Source organism: Papilio xuthus, unplaced genomic scaffold (assembly GCF_000836235.2).
Source record: "Papilio xuthus unplaced genomic scaffold, Pxut_1.1 DF826945.1, whole genome shotgun sequence".
NCBI classification, from domain to species: domain Eukaryota; kingdom Metazoa; phylum Arthropoda; class Insecta; order Lepidoptera; family Papilionidae; genus Papilio; species Papilio xuthus.
Window position 1 is genome coordinate 1,381,218 of NW_013531704.1, and position 19,936 is coordinate 1,401,153.

The window sequence follows — 19,936 nt, forward strand, 5'->3', positions numbered from 1 at the left end:
TAATGATGTAAATTCAGAAGACTACAAGTATTGTACAACGTACATATGATACAATCTTAGGCACTACAATTTGGAGGTGATCCCTGTTTTTAATATTTGATTGCTTATTGATTGTGTGTGAAAGTTTATTCCTTAATATAAAAATAAAAAAACGAAGTTCATAAATCGTTAGTATATTTAACATTTCACATCAAAAATAATATATCATATTTGTCATTTATTATAAGGCATATTTATTACATTTAAGCATAAGGCACTTTATTTCTTAAATAAGTATTTTAGGTTCAAAATAAGAAGAAATAAATTTCAGATAATACACCGCAAAAGCTGATAAAAGAACACAATATTTTTGATACAATAAGTATAAAAAATCATAAAATAATCTGATTGGCTTGGAGATTCTTCACATAAAAGTTATAACATTTAAAATTAGTATTTTTAAATATTTCTTAACCTAATTTGGTAAATATTTTACACATCTATGTTAAATACATTTTTCATGCATTGCTCCGTGTTTGCTACATGGCAACATTTCATGTAGGCAGTTTAGCACCTATTTTTACTGCTAATGTTAAGATTTTCACAAGACAAAAATTAGAAACACAACCTTAGTACTAAACAACAATTAAATACTGGCAGTTTCGAAATAAAAAGAAATAATCCTATTAATTTTAGCATTGTATTAAATCCAAAACATTGTATAAGGCATAACTATTAAGTTTAAAAAAAATCGATTAAATACATAAATATTGTAATTATTTTTTGGGACTTAACAAATTGTTAAGAATATTTTATAGAATTGCTAAAATAAATAGAATACGAAATAGGTGGTATAATTTTCATGTCCACTAAGTTTATAAAAAAATATTGGATGTGTATAACTCATATGGCACTTTCCTGCAAATTCAAAATATTTACTTTAAAAAAATATAAAACTTCATACATTTAACATTAATTATATTGTGCTTTAGTTAATAACATTTGTGTTTACTTTTTTAATCTGTTATTTTTACGACAGAGTAGATTTTACTTTAGTGATTACGAAATTATTAGAACTGTATTTTGATATAAATCCAAGTAACTATATATTTTTTATTTTATCAAACAATCATACTGATGTTAAATGATGTTCTTAATATAAATTGATTATTTTTGTTACTTGCCACCCTATGGTTGTGGTGTTGGGATACTCAAATTACCATAGATTTTTTTTTTCGTTTGAATCAGCGTTTCATCTTCTCCAATATTGGCAGTACCATTTCGAAGGAAGGTCGTTTGCCGGGGTCCTCGTTCATGCAGATTTTGATCAGTTTAGCGATGTGCGGAGACACGCCGGGCGGGATGGTCACCCGGAGCCCTTCCAGAGCTATCTTCATACCGCATTCCATCGGCGATAAGTCCGCAAATGGTACCTAAAAAAAACAAACAAAGTACTTTCGTTATCAAAGATCAATAAATTAAGGTAATTTTAATTTTGGTGGATTACTAAAGACCAATATCTGCCAAATACTTCTAAATACTTCTTGTTGTAGTTCTTTATTGGTTAAAGTAGTCAGACCTTATAATTTATCTTGTTAAAGTATCAATTCACTAATCATTGGTTCGTAAAAATTGTATTTAATGGCAGACGAGTTTTGTCTTATGCTGATAACAATTAATTATTTCTCAACAGTCCGCTGACCTCTCTAGTGGCGAGCTCCCAGAGCAGCACAGCGAAGCTCCACATGTCTGCAGCCTCCCAGTTGCGCTTCGCTGCGGGCTTCAGCAGCGCTTCGGGAGACATCCACGCCGGCGCGTACACACGACCGCGCTCCTGGAACGAGAACTTCGAGTCCGCCATGTTGATGCGCGCCGTCAGGTCCTCATCGATCTGGAAAAAAAGAAAATAGATTATACAGAGAGATTACGACATTCTAGCTGACGCCCGCCACTCCGTCCACGTAAAATAAAAAAAAGTAGTCTATGTGTCAGACTATGTTCTACATCTATGCCAAATTTCATCGAGATCCAAGCCATCTATGGAGATACTTTCAAACAAACATCTATCCATCCATACATGCACACATTCACAGCGAGAAGGAAGATTTAAATGTCACCGCAAAGACTACTATAACTTACCATAATATGTCGACTGTTGAGATGATATGTGGGCAGAGCGCGGTCTCTCTGCAGCGAGTGCAGATACGCCATGCCTGCTGCAGCGTCCCGCGCCAGGCGCAGCGCCGCCCCCGCGTCCACCACCACCCCGCCCCGGCCCCCGCCCCCACCACCGTGCAGCAGGCTGTACAGCGAGCCCCACGACATGTGCTGAGATATCACCACCAGAGATGGCGGAGACACGCAACAACCCACCTGGAAACAGCATTTTAACATTTTTTTAATAATTAGCCATATATATATTTGAATAGCTTTCGTCCGTATGATATAAAAAAAAAAAACTTAAAAGGTAGTCTATGGGTTTTTCCAGACTATATTATACATTTGTGTCAAATTTCATCGAGATCCATTGCGTCATTTGGAGATACATTGTAACAAACAATCATCCATCTATTGTTACATTAAAACTTTTGCATTTATAACATTAGTAAGAAGTAAGATATATACAATGACGGCACAAAAGAAATTGAGTCCTTTGAGTCAAGTGAACATGTTCCGAATGACAATTTCACGTTTATAGTAAACATGTTTTTAATGGTGCTATGTATTTAATAATAAAATAAATATATAACATACAACAGGCAGTATGTTGGGATGCGAGAAGATGCGCAGCTTGGGAAACTCCTCGTTGAAGTCTCGCTGCACTCGCGGCGTGCACTCACGCACTGCTATTATCTTAGCCACGATGTCGTTCTTCTGCCACCGGCCGCGCCATGTCTCACCTTCACACAGTCACACAAAACTTTTTTCATATATCTCTATGTGAAAACTAGAACATATGGTGCCATATATATGTACCAGTGATGTTAGCCAATTATCTTTACTGCTCTAATACTGCACAATTGTAAAACTTGCAGACAAGTAAGAAAAGGATAATTAAAAATTTACTCTGATGAAGTACACTTTCATGTGGGATTTGGGACTGGACAATAACTCTGGCTTAGAGGCTTCTTGCTAATACAGCTACAACTGTATATTATTTACTTACAAATAAAGTTAACTTACCTGATGGAGTAACAGCAATTCTCGTGTGCAGCGCCAACTCATTGATATTGATGCCTTTATGACGTGAGAGAGTCGCGTCACGACTTCTTGTCTTCAAGCCAAGCCATGACTGATCTTTGAACTGAATCTTCTTTAGATCCTGTCCATGTTGAACCGCGAGTTCATGCAATCTGTAAAAATAATTTCTTGTTTTTACAAAGAGATAGCTAGAACTATCTTGTCTCTTCAATGCCACCAAATACCATGGGTAACTACTAGGTATTTCAATCCTTAGGTTACACTTAATTAAGTACTATTTACCTTCAAAATAATTAAAATGTATAATTACCTTTGTACCAGTTGTCCTCTAGTCTTATCCAGGGGTGTATCCCCATCTTTATTTGCGAGAGACACAAGCGCTCCAGCAAGTACTAGATCCTCAGCAATCGCACTGTAGCCCCAGAAACACGCATAGTGTAATGGAGAGTTTCCATGCTCATTTGTAAAGTTAACATCCACTCGGTTTTGTAGCAACTGTTAATAATGAAAATCAGATATTGAGCAGCCATAAATATTGCAGGAATAAAGGGTTAGAGCTTGCTTTGACAGAGCATTTACTCTGAATGGTTTTGACTCAACTTTGACCCTTAACACTTAACTTCATGCAAGTTGTTTTGCTGGTCACAATTTTAGAAGTAGCCAAGATTGTGTAATGAATGTGGAGGGAGGGCATAGCACTGCACGCCGATAACCTTGGGTCACTAAGATATTTGAAAAGAGTTATATTTACCAGTTGTACAATAGGGCGATGTCCATGTGCAGCAGCTAAATGCAGTGGTGTATCATCTCCCATATTAGTGACATTAATCCGAGCCCCACGGCGAATGAGCATCTCCACAATTTTGATGTGACCTTCCTTGCAGGCCCAGTGCAGTGGACTGAAGCCATGATCATCTCTGACAACAAATATTACATTGATTTTAAATACAACTAAAATAACACTATAAACTATATACTAAAACTAAACCAAACTACATAATATTAAAAATTGACCCCAAATTGCTGCGGTCGCACGGTAGGGTTCCCAAGAGGCTGGCGGCATTTCCCCGTTGGATGGCCAGGCTCAACATTTGCCGGAAATGCACGCCAGCACTTGGATACTTACTCCTAATACAACTTGATTGAATATTTAAAATTAATGTTTCCCTGCTTTGGCATACTTCAGTAATATAGGAATTTACTTAGAAGACTTGCAGAAAATATTTAATACAAACAGTTTAAAGAAGGTTCACCACACAAGGTAATTTAAAATGATATATTTTATAAAATATGCTTAAATGGGAACAGTTGCTTGGAATATATTTTTTCCTGTTATTAATGAGGAAAAATATGATTTTTATTGTTATCACACATGCATAATGATTCAGACTATTTTTCTAAACTGTAGTACTTTTGAATAGTCACTACCTTAAATGTATATAATTTATTTGACCTAACCTTGCCACACCCAAATCACTTCTCTACAGCTGTGTGTAAAAAAAACAACAACCTTTCCTCAGTTACTGAGATTTCGAAATAAACATGAGTCATACAACTTCATAAATAATTGGTACAGATTTTAAGTTCATGATACTTCGATTAAGTTTTTAGGAATTCGTCCGTTGTTTCAAATTGAAACTGATTGATCAAACTTACTTGTTTTACTAAGTACGTATTTTTAACAAATCTTACTAGATTTTGTAAATATCGCAATTGTCAATAGGTGTAAAGATATTTTACAAGTAACCGATGAAGTCACAAGCTGCATACTAAGATGACCTATGACACATAGATATGATCTTACAATAAAAATAAACTATAGCCCAACAGATTTTACAAACATCTGTGGGCGAAACGCAAATTCCTTTTACCTTATAAGGTACATGTAGGCCTTCAAGATGTGTTTTAACTTATTTAAGGTATCAAAAACTTACTAAACTTACCCTTGGTTCATGTCATGTTCAGTATCATCTAGCCAAACTCGCACCTGCAAAGCATTTCCTTCTCTACACCACTGAAATATGTCTTCCATTTTTACAATTCACCGATTACACTGAAAGAAATACCTAAGATTGCCCCGTGTCAATATTTATCACGTTTGATAAGGGTATCTAAATAAATAACTTATATTGATTTCTGTTATCAAATAAGAAAAACGAAATAAAGTCACAACAGGAGTCATTCATTAAAGGCTCTACTTTGACAGTTTCGCAATCACCGAAAATAAAGTATAACTGTGTTAATTTTATAAGCATCCACCTTCGTTCTCAATCGTGAAGGAATTTGAAGAATTCATTTAGGCAAATATACTTTTTAAATTGAACGGGTTATATTCAAGAGTGTTGCTAGTATGAAATAACAGCAACCCTAAAAAATTGGTTTATGGTATCCAAGTTTAATATTTGTGTTTTTGAAGATTTTATAGCCTAGCCTGATGTGATAGACCTTTTAGTTTATTTGACACATTTTGCTTTATATTTAAATTTGGAGAAAGGCGTCAATCTAATACTTAAAAATGGTTATGTACACTTTAAAGTTAAATAATATTGCCATGTCCAACTTTTTATTTCTTGAATAGTTTTAAATCAATTGCAATAATCAAATCCTAATCAGACTTTTCTTGTAATTCGTCAATGTTTTTCTCAATTTTTTTTTATAGTTGGCATTTAGTTTTGCTCGACGCTTTTCTATTGGCACTTTATACTCCTGTTAAGCAGAAGTAGTTGTAGGTTTTTCCTTATATGGGTGAAAGCTAAAGAAAAACAAATTACATCCTTAGAAATAATATCACAGCAGAAGAGCTGTTTAGGCGTAGTGCAATGCTCAAAACAGTTCTCAAATTTTATATTTTAAAGTTTTTATTTAAACTATAAAGTAAACACTATTTCTTTGCAAATGTTATCTTCATTGCATGTGTTGGTGTTATTTTGAATCCTTGTAAAGCTTCTTTGGCAGCTGCAGATTGCATTTCATTTGAGAACTCTACAAAGGCAATATCATGCCTGTTTGGCACAAGACGGACTTCTTTAAAACCAGGAAACCTGTTAAAAAATAGACATAATTAATTGTAATCACAAAACCTTACTATGATTACTATTAACTTGAATTTAATTATTTTATGTATAATTAAAAAATTCTACAAAAGTTTTGTTTTTAAAAATACTTACTGGTTGAAAAGCATAGACAACATCATTTCAGATGTTTCATCAGGTAAGTTTGTAAGGAAGAGAATTTGATTAGGAGGTTGTTCCGCATTAACATTGCTAAGCATATTGGGCTGACCAAAGCCAGGTATGACCCCACGACTTGCATCTTTGTTTTTCTTCTTTTTACCATCTTCTGTACTTCTAGGTAATTTGGGACGCTTTGGTCTATCTTGGAATGTGCCTTTAACCTTTGCAATGACATCACTATCTGTTTTTGAATACTGAATTCTCTGAAATCAAATAAATAAAAACATGAAACATATAGAGGCTTAAACATATCATTCTTTTAAAATAATGAAAATAATCTTGATATAAGTTTAATGTAATCTGTTTAAAAAGAATTGTATATATATACCATTGGTTTGTCATAAAATGGGAATCCTTGCATGCTTCTCAACGCAACAGTGGCGCTGGATATTTCTTTAAATATAACAAACGCTTGACCTCTCATTTTCAGTGTTTTCATTGCAACTATATCCAATATTTGCCCGAACTGTGAGAATATTGCATATAGTGATTTTTTAAGTTCGTCCTTTTTTATTTTTTCATTTAGGTTGTTTATGTAAATAGTGTGATTCGGTCGGATATCCATAGCTGAAAGAGCAAAATATAATATTGAATAATTGTCTTCAGATACACCAAAAACATTAGTAAATTATGTACTGAAAAAGGATCGATATTTTTTTTACGGTAGTATGAAATTATAATTTTTTTGGAGGATATGATTTATGTTTATGCTTTTCGTTGCATTGTTTACCTATTAGAAATATAATGTTATTATGACCAAAACCGTAAAATAAATTAAAATTAACTTGGATGGATAATTTGAGTTGTTAGAATAACAATTAATAATACACTTACTCATTTTAAAACTGGTTAGTTGTAGGATAGAACAATTAGTAATGAACGGTTTAAAATGATAACACACTTCGGTAAAATAAGAATCTTTACCAGTTTTACTTTTTAACCTACAAATTTAATTGATTTTAAAACTAACTCAATGGCGTCGGGTCGGCGTCGGACACAATTATAGATTATAAAATTATTATAGACAGAAAAATGTCGAATGCAAAAATCTGCAACAAAAAACTTGTAGATTTAAAAGCACTTTTTTCTAGTGGGATGTTTTTCAGCTTATTAAATTATAAGTAGTTTACTTTATAAACAATCGAGGAAGCAGTTGTGATTCTGATTGCTCACTGTTATTGATTTGCTCTATCTTTACGTCTGTCATATTTTACGCGGGCTGTCAAATTGTGAATGTTATTTATTACTGCTTAATAAATATTTTATGTTTTTTTTAATCAATGAAAAAAAGTTTTATATTATTTTAAATTGTAAGAGTTTTTGTGTATGTTTTTATTAAATATTAACATTCATATATATTGAAAGCAAAATGCACGATTTTTCCCATGACTTTGACTCTGTTACGCCTGATTTGTGGATGGCTAATGAAGAAAATTGGAAAAAGAAATTATCAAAACTTGCTAATTGGTATCAGGTATTGACTTAATCTTATAATTTTTTCTTTAATTCTCTAAATAAAATATTGTTTTCTTTGTTTGACCTCCATATAACCTTCCAGATACCTCTATTGAATTCAAATGCTTCACACAATTTGTCTGACGGTAGATTAGTTCGATTTCGAGGTATGGTCCAGGATATGCATAACCCTGAGTTTTACTTTGAGAAATTTGAAGTTTACAATACAGTTACTAATGAAGTTAAAGTAAAATCTGGAAAATATTGTGATACAGCTCACATACTGGTATGTTGAACATTAATTATACTGTTCATCTTTAATGTAAATTTTTTAAATACTACTAGTCTAATATTTAACATATTGAAATTGCAGGAAAATGAAAAGATTAATTATACAGAAAACTTAAAAAGTGCACAAAGACAAGCTATGGTGGTTGTTTCTCTACCTGGTCTGAGTGACTGGGCACAAGAAATAGAGGATAGTCGAAACCATTTGAAGCATTTAAATGATCAACCAAATACCACAAAGAGACTGGTCTTGACAAATATAAAATTCAAACGAAGCTATGATGAGACTGAAGAAGATCCTGAGGCTATGGAAGTTGCAGATAATGTTAGTGGGAATAAGGAACCTAAGACATCAGAAAAAGTTGATGATGGGAATAAAGTGGTATCTAGAGAGCATTTATTAAACTTTCCATTACCTGATGTTCCAAGTAAATCATGCATTGTTAAGGTAAGACCTTATATTTTGTGTTGCCTGTTATCTAATTCAAAAGTTTACTATGTGAAGCAACAAACAGATTTAACTTCCTTGGGAACTTGCTCTAAAAAACTTCCAATTCAGAGCAAGATAAACAGTACATTTTTATACTTTTCATCTATTCATCAGTTTCCTCCTTGTTCCATCTAACTCTGTCCAATTGGACTAGACAATGACTTGCTTATAGAGATTTCTCGCATATCCAGGTTCAAGTATATTTTCATTTTAGATATATGATGAATCAGAAAATCTCAAATTAAATGATATGATAGAAGTGATAGGATTTTTATCTGTTGATCCATCACTGTCTGGTGAGTTCAAATCAGAAAATAACTCATTCTTGGAGCCAGAGAGCGAAACAGATGCGGAGACAATCACACATAACCCTCCGCCAAGTTTAGTTCCACGACTACATGCTGTTGTTGTGAAGAAACTTGACCACTGTAATCCATTATTAACAGAAACTTTTGATCAAGGTTAGTTGGAAACACTATCTTATAGCAAACTAGGTGTCGCCAGCGACTCTGACTGTGTAGAGATAAAAACAAAAAAAATTGTAGCCTATATGTTCTTTCAGACTATGTTCTATATGTATGCAAAATTTCATTGAGATCCATTCTAGAATACCATCAAACAAACATCCATCCATCTAAATATTTGCATTTATAATATTAGTAAGAATTAGAAAGATAAGTTAAAGCTATTCAAAAAATATGTTAAATTAAAAAAAAAAAGCCAAAACACTCAAGAATATGAAGAATACAAGTAAACACCTTACTTGTTAAAATTAGATCAGTCATTTAGGCTACTGGCTGTCACAATAATGCACTAAAAATAGTTGAGGAAAAAAAATAAAATAAATTTACTGTACAATTTTATTTTGCAGCAAAAATATTACAAGAAGCAAGTTCTGCTCGAGAGCATCTTTTAAAAGCTCTAACAGAGCTGCTGCTTGGAGATAAATTGGCAGCTGAATATTTGATATGCCATCTTATTGCATCTGTGTAAGTTTTTTTTTTTATACCATAAGGTGGCAAACGAGCGAGCGACCACCTGAAATCGCTGATATAGTGAAGTGACCGTTGCCCATAGACATACGCAATTGCATATGCGTTGCCTACCTTTAATCGACGGAGGAGAGGATGCACAGCAAGGGAATACCCTTTCCATGCATCCTCTCATCCGGAAAATTGGAATATTTTGCATTTTATAATAAACATTGTGAAGTAACAAATTTATTGTTACCTATCAATTGTTAACTTTGTCAGTTTGCTTTTTGACTAGGCATATTATAACTCTCAACTGTCAACTGTTCAGAATGTAGAGTATAGTTTTGAAATCCTAACAAAAATAAATGAAAAAATCTTTTTAAGAAGAAAGCGCCAATAGCTTAATGGTTAAGGGTACGAATTTCGGAGGTTCGAATACCGCCATTCGACTATTGTCGTAAACCATGTCCTAGCACAAGCATAGAGCATGAATGGGATGGAATTGGAATGGTACAAAAAATAATAGAAAATTTACAAAAATCGGCTAATATTTGTAAAATATGTTTTAGTTTTTTGCAACTTTTGAGATAAAAGGCACAATGACTTGTAAATGATTGATGATTAGATTTTTAAATGGCTTAAAATCAGTTTTTTTTACAGATATCTACGACAAGATACTCTTGCACTTGGACAGTTTTGTTTGAATCTGTCAAATTTACCAACAAATAAATATCCAAACTATGCCAAACAATTGTATGATATTATAAAACAATTTGTCACAAAAAGTTACTATCTGCCTCTTACAATTGACAATCTAAATACCATGGCTCTATTACCAAAGTAAGTAATATTTTAAACATAAATGAAGTAAAATTTAAAAAGTAATCTAAATCGACAGTATTTCTTTCTTGTGCAAAGCCAAAATTCACCATATGAAAACTATCTTTATAGCTAAAACCTGTAAACAAAAAATATTTTTAATTAAATACTTTATCTCACATAACTATATTGTAATAGCCACCTTATTATGCAATGCCAATAAACTATTTTTTTTATATCAAAAGGTGGCAAACGAGCGAGCAGCCACCTGTAATCGCTGAAATAGCGAAGTGACTGCTGCCCATAGGCATACGCAATTGCATATGCGCTGCCTACCTTTAATCGACGGAGGAGAGGATGCACAGAAAGAAAATATCTTCCCTTTCCATGCATCCTCTCATCCGTAAAGTCCACTTCCACTTCCCATCCTTTCCTTATAAAGAAAAGGATGGGAAGGGAAAGAGGACTAAATTAGGCCTCCGGGACGCACACTCATCAGACGAAACGCGGAACTGCTTCCACTTGACGCCTGTCGTCTGTGTGGTGGTGGTATTTCACCGGGCGAGCCGGGCCGATTCGTGCGAAGATGTTAAAGCAGGCTCTACCACTGTTAGAATCCACTGTATCTTACAATTTACTCATAATAACAAAAAAAAATGGCCTCTATGTATGTATTTACTGGCATAATGTGAAAGTTTATTTCAAATACTTAAAAATTAAATTAAATAATACTCAATGATTTCAGAAAGGACTATGATTGTAATAGATTAACTAGTGGCATTCTACAATTAACTAAGCACACACATTTAGTACTGGACGAGACTAAAATGGAACAAGGACGTCTGGACTCAACAGGAGTAGGGAATATTACCGCACTGGGAAATATGATCATAACACAGAAAGTTGAATATGACTTTAAATATTATAAGATGGAATTTGATTCGGATATTAAAGTTTTATTGTTGTCTGAAGGAAAGTCGCTGTTGCCGGTAAGTTATTTTGTGTAATTTATCCTTTCTTCCTATGAAACGCGTTTGGCACAAAACTTAAAAAATGTACAGCCTATTGAAACTTTTTTCCTGTTTTCTGACATAGAGAGAAATATTATTTTTTTATCTTTGTGTTAATTTTTATTATGTACACGTTAGCAATGAAAAACTTCAGGTGAATTTGACCATTGTTGGAAATAATAATGAAACATGAAATAATTACAATTATTTTTCAGAGTGATTATCATATTCCCTTGAGACCGGAAGAGTCATCTTTGGAGATATTTGATGCGATAGTGGAAGCTGCTACGTATTATTTGAAGGAAGAAATTATGAATACAATCAGAAAATATTTGACCAACTTAAAACTTGTCAAATATACTGTCAGTGAAGACTTAAAGGTAAGTAAAGGGACTTTGTAAAATTATAAACAGACAATTGGTCCATGACAAGTCATTATTGTTCTAGATATGGCAATTTATATGGGCAACATGTTATAAAATTAATAATTGAAATTTAATTATTTTCAGTTTGTGGAAGACGATTTTATAGAAATGCGTAAAACGGACTCAGAGAATCCATTCAGTGCGGACGACTTGCACCGACATCTTGTTTTGGCCAGACTGGTCAGTCTCTCCCGAGGCTACGACACATTGAATAAAGATTGCTGGGATATGACCCGGAAGATGGAAAGAGAAAGACTAGAACGCTTGAAGAATAGAGTCGCCCCCACATTGTAGTTTTAAGAATAAATGTTGCTTTTTATTAACGGTTTTTTTTATTTAAATTAATTTTGTACGTAAATGTTATTAAAGTACAAACAGATTTTGTTTAAATGTTTTTTTCTAAGAAGGAGGTGATCAAAGTTTTTGAAATTCGAGCAGTTATACAAAAAGAAATTAGACATTTTTCAACGATTTCTTTTCATTCCTATCAGGACTTTGCTGAACCTTTTTCAAGTAGTGTAAATTTAAGATAAATATTTAATAAGGAATGGATTTTTTTAAATTAATGTTTCACATAATAAATTAAACTATACTTAAAAAATTTCTTTGCCTGGCTTTACTTGAAGGGGGTCTCTGCCTTGTTTAATTGTGAAACGTTACACATTGTTGTCAAATTTGACAGTGAAGTGTAACATTTTATGTTGACTTTACGTATGATAGTCGATTATTATATATCGATTGAATTTTAATAAATAAACTGAAAGAAGTTAATATTATAAATATGTCGACTAAGAATAAAACAACAGATGTTGCTAGTAAGGGAAAAGTTACAGAGTCTCTTTGGACAAAAGCATTTACCTCCAACACAGAATGGTCCGACAAGGTTAGTTTTTATTAATCACGGGACTCTTGATAACTTTAAATATTATCAAGGTACATCTATTAAAGTCTATTGCTGGTGATTAGTAAAAGTTAGTTTTTCTTAATACTTTAATATAACTGTTTGTAAAAGTTATTTTAATTTGTCCTCGTCCTATTAATTAAATATGCCCTTCTCATTTAAAAATTAGTACATTTGTAACAAATTATTTATCATTAAATATAAAGCTAAGATTTCGTTATGTCAGTAAATAAAAATCTTTCAACTAATTTTGTTTTTAAATTCCACACATTTAAATTCTAATAACCCTTAAGTTATAACTAAAAAGTGTTTTGTCCATTGCAGGAAGAGTTTTTAGATGTGATATACTGGATGAGACAAGCCATTGGTATAGTACTAGGTCTCTGTTGGGGCCTTATACCTTTGAAAGGTTTTATTGGAATCCTGTTGTAAGTATGCTTAAACTTTTTTTTTCAAGATAAATATATGTAAATCTAATATATATAATATTGTGTATAATTTAATTTAGTAAATAATAGTTGTGTTTTACAACATCACATAGGTAAAATATAATTTATATACTTGTTTGCATCTTATGGTGTAAGACAAATATGTTAAATGAAAGACAGAAATTCCTTGTTATTTTTAATATTTAATTATTTTCAGATTTGTGGCTGTGAATGCAGGTGTGATATATTTATATGTTAGCAATTACCAAAATGTTGATGAAGAAGAATATGGTGGTATGTGGGAGATCACTAAAGAAGGATTCATGACTGCTTTTGCAGGATTTTTGGTAAAACTTTATTTATTTCTGTGACTAGCTGTCTTAAGATGCCTCAGAAGCTTCAAAATAAAGGATCTTTATTGCTGTAGTGCATTTAAAAGTCTAAAGAACCTGTAGTTGTTAACTGTTTTTGGTTTAAATTTGGTTGTTAATTCTATTTGATGCAAATAAGCAAGCAATTTTTTTCTCTCTATGGTATTAGTAATATCTTTCTAATGTTACAATTGTGAATATTTGGATGGATGGATGTTTGTTTGAAAGTATCTAGAGAATGGCAACATGGATTGCTGAAATTTGGCATAGATGTAAAACATAATTTAGAAGACCACATAGGCACTAATTAAGGTTTTTTAATTTAAATATCACATGAACAGAGTCGCGGGCGATAGCTATATATTATATACTTTCACCAAGAAAATGTATTTCAGGATATATCAGATGGTAACATACTTCTTTATTTCAGGTGACTTGGATAATTATATACACAGGTTTACATGGAAGTGAGAGTTTATGAAAACATATTTTAATGAACTGAGGACATAAGCCAAGAATTCTGCCAAGTGTTGAGAACAAGAATAGTGATGTGGTGTGATGGTTTATTGATTTTTGTGTGTTGTCTCGGATGTTGAAGGTAGGCTTAGATTTCTTTTAAATCAATCGATAATTTTGCAATCATATAATCTATGATGTGACTCATATTTATTCATGCAAGCAATATTTTTTTTATTAATATGATATAAAAAGGATTGAAGGAACTTAGCCTTAATTTGTTCTTGGTTCTTAAAGAAAATTTTGATAAGTATATTTCTGCAAATAAATACTCTGTATTGCAATGGATGTTGCCAGATTAAAATATATCTGTGTTGTGTACAATACAGTTATGTTATATTAGAAGTATATAATGTAGTCGTGAATTTTTAAATATAAATCTGAACTTTAATATATTTTCAATACAACTGATGCATGTTTTAAGATGTAAGTGATTGGGCTAAATAATTCAAGCAATAATATTCATAAATAAACAATTTTATAAATTAATATAAAATTTGGAAGATATACCTACATATATATATGTTAATTGATAAACTAGTATATTTGTGTAAAATTGTGAATGTGTGATTATGAAAAAAACAGTGTGTTTCTAGAATTATATAATTATTTTATTTATTTTATACAGTTGGTAGCTGTACAAAAATTAAATTCAGATAATAATATAAATTTACTTAAAGGTATATATTTACCTTTTATTATTTATTTTGCCTTATGCTGCCAACAGTCAATTGTAAAATTGAATAAAAGACATTCGTACGTACAAAATACAGTAGAGTCTCAATATCTCGAAGGTCAAAAGAAATACAAAAAATTATAACTTTTTGAGTCTGACATAACAAAATGTTCAAATAAGAATTAATTCTTTCAAAAGAAAGCAAGGAAAATGTAACTGTTTTTACTAAGTTCTCTAAAAATATGTATAGTACTTTTCAACTATCTTTTTGGCCCAAAATCATGTGCGCGTTGCACTGTTCCCTTGCCCGCTACACCTAAAATGTTCTGCTGAGTGACTTGCGCAACTTAAGAGCTGAAAAGATATCTGAAAACTAATATACTAAAATACCTACAAAGGTAAATAAAATTTTGTTCAAGTTACAAAGTGTAAATTATTCAAGATACCAAGTATTTGAGGGTTTACAGAGGATTGACATTTGTTTATCGAGTTATAGTGATTACACTGTAATAATAATACTTCTTCTTCGTCGTTACAGTCTTGTCAGACTGGTCGTGGTCATCACGTATCAGTGACCCGCTTTACCAGGCGCCGCCACTCCTCCCTAGTAATAATAATTAGCTTCCTAAAAAAATATACTTATTTGACCAAATATTCACTATTAATTGGTCCAATATTTTGTAAGTGAATATTAGTGTTTAGTGTTACTTCGTGAATTTTTAAAAGCGCAATTTACTATTGGTTTGGACTGCAGTGAAAATTAACACTGGTCATCCCTCTCATTCTAATTGAAAAAATAGAGACATCACTATGTTTCCCCGCAGTTGAAATTCAAGGTACTGAATAAAGCTTTTTTTCATAGATAATAAAGAAATAAATTTAATATTATTGTTAAGTTTACTCCGATGCTAATTTATAATAATAGTATTCACAATGCAATAAATAATAAGTGGGTCTAGCATTAATATTTGTGACAAATGACCATCGTATCGTGATCCACAAACTTGTGCCCTTATCAATCTTAAAGTACACCAAAAATCTCATACTAACGACATAATTGACGATGACGATATAAAGGTGTTTGTCGCAAATATTCATACTAGGCCCTAAGTCCTTGCCGGGTGTAATTATGTCAATATCGGAAAATTGATATTCTTTTATTTACATATACGTTTTTATTTAGATTTCAGTTTTAGATTTATATAGCGCAGAATAAAACATATTAATATAAAATGTTTTGGTATTGAATGAAATTTATTTATTATGTTATAATTTTAAGGGCTTGTGCAGATAAGGGATTATTGCAGAAAAATAAAGCAAAAATCTAACAATGTGTCACCTTATATCTGTAGTTTCTAATCTGTGCATTCTCTTATTTAAAAAAAAAAACTGTGTATATCAAATGGATTTGGTTGTAATGTATTATTATTTTGAACAAATATTAAAATGGTTGATTTATTACTTTGTTTTTTTATTTAAGAAACTCATGTGTAAGCTGTATCTGATTGCGTATCTTAACATTAATTAAATAAAAAAAACGCTAGACTACAAAAACATATTTAGCAATTTTAGCAAAGGTAAAAAATAAAACAAGTTGTATTTATATTTATTTAATTACACATCAATATTAAAAATAATCACTGCAACAAATAAATAAAATAATAAAAATAACCCTGCAGTTTTAAATCCGTAGATTAAATATAACAAATTAAAGATGTTTTAAAACCATAGTGTTTACATTATTTATGAATGCCAAGTTTACATTAATCCAGTACAGTGTCAGAAACCAGCGCTTTAAGGAAAAACTTTAAAACCATACTGGAACACGCATGTAATGGAAAAACATTATTCCACTTGTAATCGCCAACTGATACAGTACATTTGATCGCTAGACTGGAATAATATAAACTGGGCATAAAACTCAATTTCATAATGTAAAATGTAACTGTCAGTTTCGACAGGAGTACAACTTTTATATTTTGAAATATATTGTCTCGTTTTTTTTTATAAAACAATGAAAAGGAAATCGATATAAATGAATACAAGTCATACAAATAGTCGAATTACTAATCAGTTTGTGATCCGATTTTATAATCGACTTATTATTTATGATGTGAACTAAATGCCATGTTTACAGACTTAAATTATTAATACACAGGCCTGCTGTGTATTTTTTATTACTAATTGCCACATATAATGAAAGGAACAATTTTAATAACATACATTTGATAGTACATAAACTATTTCAGTATTATATGTTACGTTGTTATTGGTTATATATTTTAAGAAAGAACAAGTCTATCAAAAACATTCTTTGGATATTGTAACTACTGAAAATGTACTTGAAAAGTTGACTTACCATTATACAGACCTGCTGCTACACTTACTTACTAAAGATAAAAAAACAATAAAAATTCATATAAGTTTAGAGTATGACTTAACAATAAAAATAAAAAATAACAAAAATAATTAACATATAGCAGATAAGATCGTAACAGCTATATTTTAGACGTCAATTTTTTTTCAAGATCAATTTAAATTCAGCTTCAAAACTTCTCCTACAATTTCACCTAAAGTTACTCAGCGAAAGTTATTAAGATGGTGTTTAAAGTTGATAATAACTACCTCTACAGGTATATAACACACCAGTGAAGACGTTTAAATAACCAGTAAATTAGTATAGTTCTTTTCAAATGTCTTGGCGGCTCAAGATCGTGCGTCCTCATCCCACTACACCTATAATCGTGTTCGGCGCCAGAAACTCGCGCGAAGTTCAGAGCAGTCAAGATATCTGACAATTACTATATGCATATAGAAAAAAATAGATAGATTTTATAGGTGAATATTCATAATTTGTTTTTTATTCATTAGGCTATTTGCAATCAAAAATGTTTGAAAAAAAATGCCTAACACACACACCTACTACACACCAGGTGTAAAAGAAAACAAAGTTACATGTCAAACCACACTTAAAACCTATTTTCCACTAATGCTTGCTCGACTACCATATCCGAGCAATATTGTCTTCAACACTGGCAGTCGTATTCAGTGGAAAAAGGCTCTAACTGTGACAAACTTAGTCATCACGCCAGGTGACAAGTACATCATCAGTGCGGTACCGCTGTGTGATAGTGGACTCATCAAACCCAGGTCTGGCTCCGGACTGATAAGCTAGTGCTCCAGCGTGAGCTATCATCACACCGTTATCAATACAAAAGCGTTCATCACTGGCGAATAGTTTAGCTCCTCTTTCAGCGCACATCACACCCATCATCTCTTGCAGACGGAGGTTACAACCTACCCCACCTACAATCAGTACCTGGAAGGATGTGATTTACAATCGTCACATATTATTTGAAGAATTCATACGATTTGAAGTAGGCTATGAAAGACTGGATGATTTATTGTTGGTTTCCGAGTCCAAATATATTTGGTCAGATATAATTTAAATAGATAATAGATGTCAATATTTTTATAGAGAGAATTTTGATCTAAGAAGCCAATAAATAATCCATGATAAAATAAGAAAAACCTTAGCAATAACCAATTTCTATAAAATGGCAAAGGCAAAAAGACAAAATAATTTAACTCTACTTACAATAAAAACCACAAAAAATACTCACATTTGAACACAGAATACTTAGGTGTTATAAGATTCAATCTTAACTACTTGTTGTGTTTTTTTTTATAACAGAAGGGGGCAAACGAGCAACGGGAACACCGAGGTATTCAACGTCGCCCATGGGCATCAGCAATACCAGGGAAACTGCAGATGCGAGATGGAGAACCAATATAAAATTTTGACTTTGTACTAACCTCATCAGAGCCACAGTGTGCCATAGCCCTCTCGGTGATCTCAACCAGCATGGCAAAGACAGTCTCTTGCAGCGAGTAGCACAGATCTTCAGGAGTATATTCCTTCAGCAACTCAGTGATCTTGTCCTCCATGTACGACAGGATGCCGGAGAAACTCACATCCATACCTACAATAATATAAATTAACTAAATAAAAATTTATAACCTTAAAATTACATTAATTACGGTAAATATTTGATCGCAGTCAAATTTAAAAATATTAAGTTGGATTTTTTTTTAGGATTTAAATCATTAACTTTACCTTTTACACTGTAGGGTAGGTGCAAATATTTCTTTCCCTTTTTGGCGGCTTGCTCAATATTATAGCCGGGGCTGGGTGCGTTGGATAACTTCAGCACCCTGGCAAATCTGTAATATTTCTTAATTTAAAGTTTTCGTAACATTTTTAGTACAGTAAGTGGTAATTGAGGTTCACCTAATATTACATGTTCACTTAGGCAAGCAAAACCTACCTGCAATAGACAGGAGAGGGGATAAAAAAAATCCATCTCCTACCCTCCTAAATCCTCTTTCCTTTCCCATAATAAATAACGTAAAAGGCAAATTCAATCAGAATTAATATTGAATATTTTAGACCTGCCGTTGAAATGTTACAATTCAATTTAGTTTGTTTTAGGAGTTGACAATTATTACAAGTAAAAGTAAATTTTTGATACCTGTCCAAGCAGTTGCCAACTGCAATATCAATTGTCTCCCCAAAGATTCTGTAGCGCTGACGCGAGTAGGCGATGATCTGCGTATTGCCACCACTCACATACAACACCGTTGGGTTCTTAGCCTTAGTTATTAGCCGGCCCATTTCAATATCTAGATTTATCTGGTTAAGGAATTTATATTTCTACACAATGGAATACTCTAGATATATCTTAAAGTAATAAAAAATGCACAGGAATTTTTGAAATATTACCGTGTATTTTTTTAATATAAACTTGCAAATAAAGTGTAAAGAACAACAGAAAAAAATAAATAGGTGTAATTTATAGTAAAAACATACAAATATTAATTATGAAGGCAAAAGATAAAAGCCTAAGTAAAGTACAAAACTTATAATCCTTTTTAACCAACTTCAAAAATACGGAGGTTACCAATTCATATGTATAATGACTAGTTTGTTTATTTTGAAAAGGATACGTCCAATGCAATGATTGACTCCTATTATTGGCTTGTTCCATATCTTAGAGCAAGTGCGGGCTACAATTGCACAAACCAACAATGGTGCACCCATCCCTGGCCCCTTGGTATAGCATACCACATCAATATCACGAGGAGAAAGACCAGATTCAGCAAACGCCTC

At 32.1% G+C, this 19,936-nt stretch overlaps 5 protein-coding genes across 5 annotated transcripts; 2 read left to right on the top strand and 3 right to left on the bottom strand.

Moving 5' to 3' along the window:
• Window positions 1–358: 358 nt before the first annotated feature.
• Window positions 359–5,426, bottom strand: Ilk (integrin linked kinase). Its single transcript, XM_013317142.1, has 8 exons — window positions 5,124–5,426; window positions 3,932–4,097; window positions 3,491–3,675; window positions 3,163–3,332; window positions 2,734–2,879; window positions 2,119–2,352; window positions 1,682–1,870; window positions 359–1,412 (listed from the first exon to the last, which is right to left on the bottom strand). The coding sequence occupies exons 1-8, from the start codon at window positions 5,210–5,212 to the stop codon at window positions 1,224–1,226; spliced, it is 1,368 nt and encodes a 455-aa protein (XP_013172596.1). The 5' UTR covers window positions 5,213–5,426; the 3' UTR covers window positions 359–1,223.
• A 524-nt stretch (window positions 5,427–5,950) lies between these two features.
• On the bottom strand, window positions 5,951–7,425 carry snf (U1 small nuclear ribonucleoprotein A snf). Its single transcript, XM_013316562.1, has 4 exons — window positions 7,248–7,425; window positions 6,742–6,980; window positions 6,348–6,616; window positions 5,951–6,221 (listed from the first exon to the last, which is right to left on the bottom strand). Exons 1-4 carry the CDS (start codon window positions 7,249–7,251, stop codon window positions 6,062–6,064), a joined length of 672 nt encoding a protein of 223 aa, XP_013172016.1. The 5' UTR covers window positions 7,252–7,425; the 3' UTR covers window positions 5,951–6,061.
• A 268-nt stretch (window positions 7,426–7,693) lies between these two features.
• Window positions 7,694–12,197, top strand: LOC106121005 (mini-chromosome maintenance complex-binding protein). Its single transcript, XM_013316477.1, has 9 exons — window positions 7,694–7,887; window positions 7,972–8,154; window positions 8,242–8,604; window positions 8,861–9,107; window positions 9,518–9,635; window positions 10,281–10,460; window positions 11,185–11,428; window positions 11,665–11,829; window positions 11,959–12,197. The coding sequence occupies exons 1-9, from the start codon at window positions 7,783–7,785 to the stop codon at window positions 12,166–12,168; spliced, it is 1,815 nt and encodes a 604-aa protein (XP_013171931.1). The 5' UTR covers window positions 7,694–7,782; the 3' UTR covers window positions 12,169–12,197.
• A 353-nt stretch (window positions 12,198–12,550) lies between these two features.
• Window positions 12,551–14,595, top strand: LOC106121088 (uncharacterized protein C20orf24 homolog). The gene is made up of 4 exons (XM_013316583.1): window positions 12,551–12,757; window positions 13,100–13,203; window positions 13,421–13,550; window positions 14,005–14,595. The coding sequence occupies exons 1-4, from the start codon at window positions 12,656–12,658 to the stop codon at window positions 14,053–14,055; spliced, it is 387 nt and encodes a 128-aa protein (XP_013172037.1). The 5' UTR covers window positions 12,551–12,655; the 3' UTR covers window positions 14,056–14,595.
• Window positions 14,596–16,772: 2,177 nt separating this feature from the next.
• Window positions 16,773–19,930, bottom strand: Tcs3 (Probable tRNA N6-adenosine threonylcarbamoyltransferase Tcs3). Its single transcript, XM_013316480.1, has 5 exons — window positions 19,774–19,930; window positions 19,299–19,449; window positions 18,884–18,990; window positions 18,583–18,749; window positions 16,773–18,085 (listed from the first exon to the last, which is right to left on the bottom strand). The coding sequence occupies exons 1-5, from the start codon at window positions 19,865–19,867 to the stop codon at window positions 17,843–17,845; spliced, it is 762 nt and encodes a 253-aa protein (XP_013171934.1). The 5' UTR covers window positions 19,868–19,930; the 3' UTR covers window positions 16,773–17,842.
• Between the last annotated feature and the right edge of the window lie 6 nt (window positions 19,931–19,936).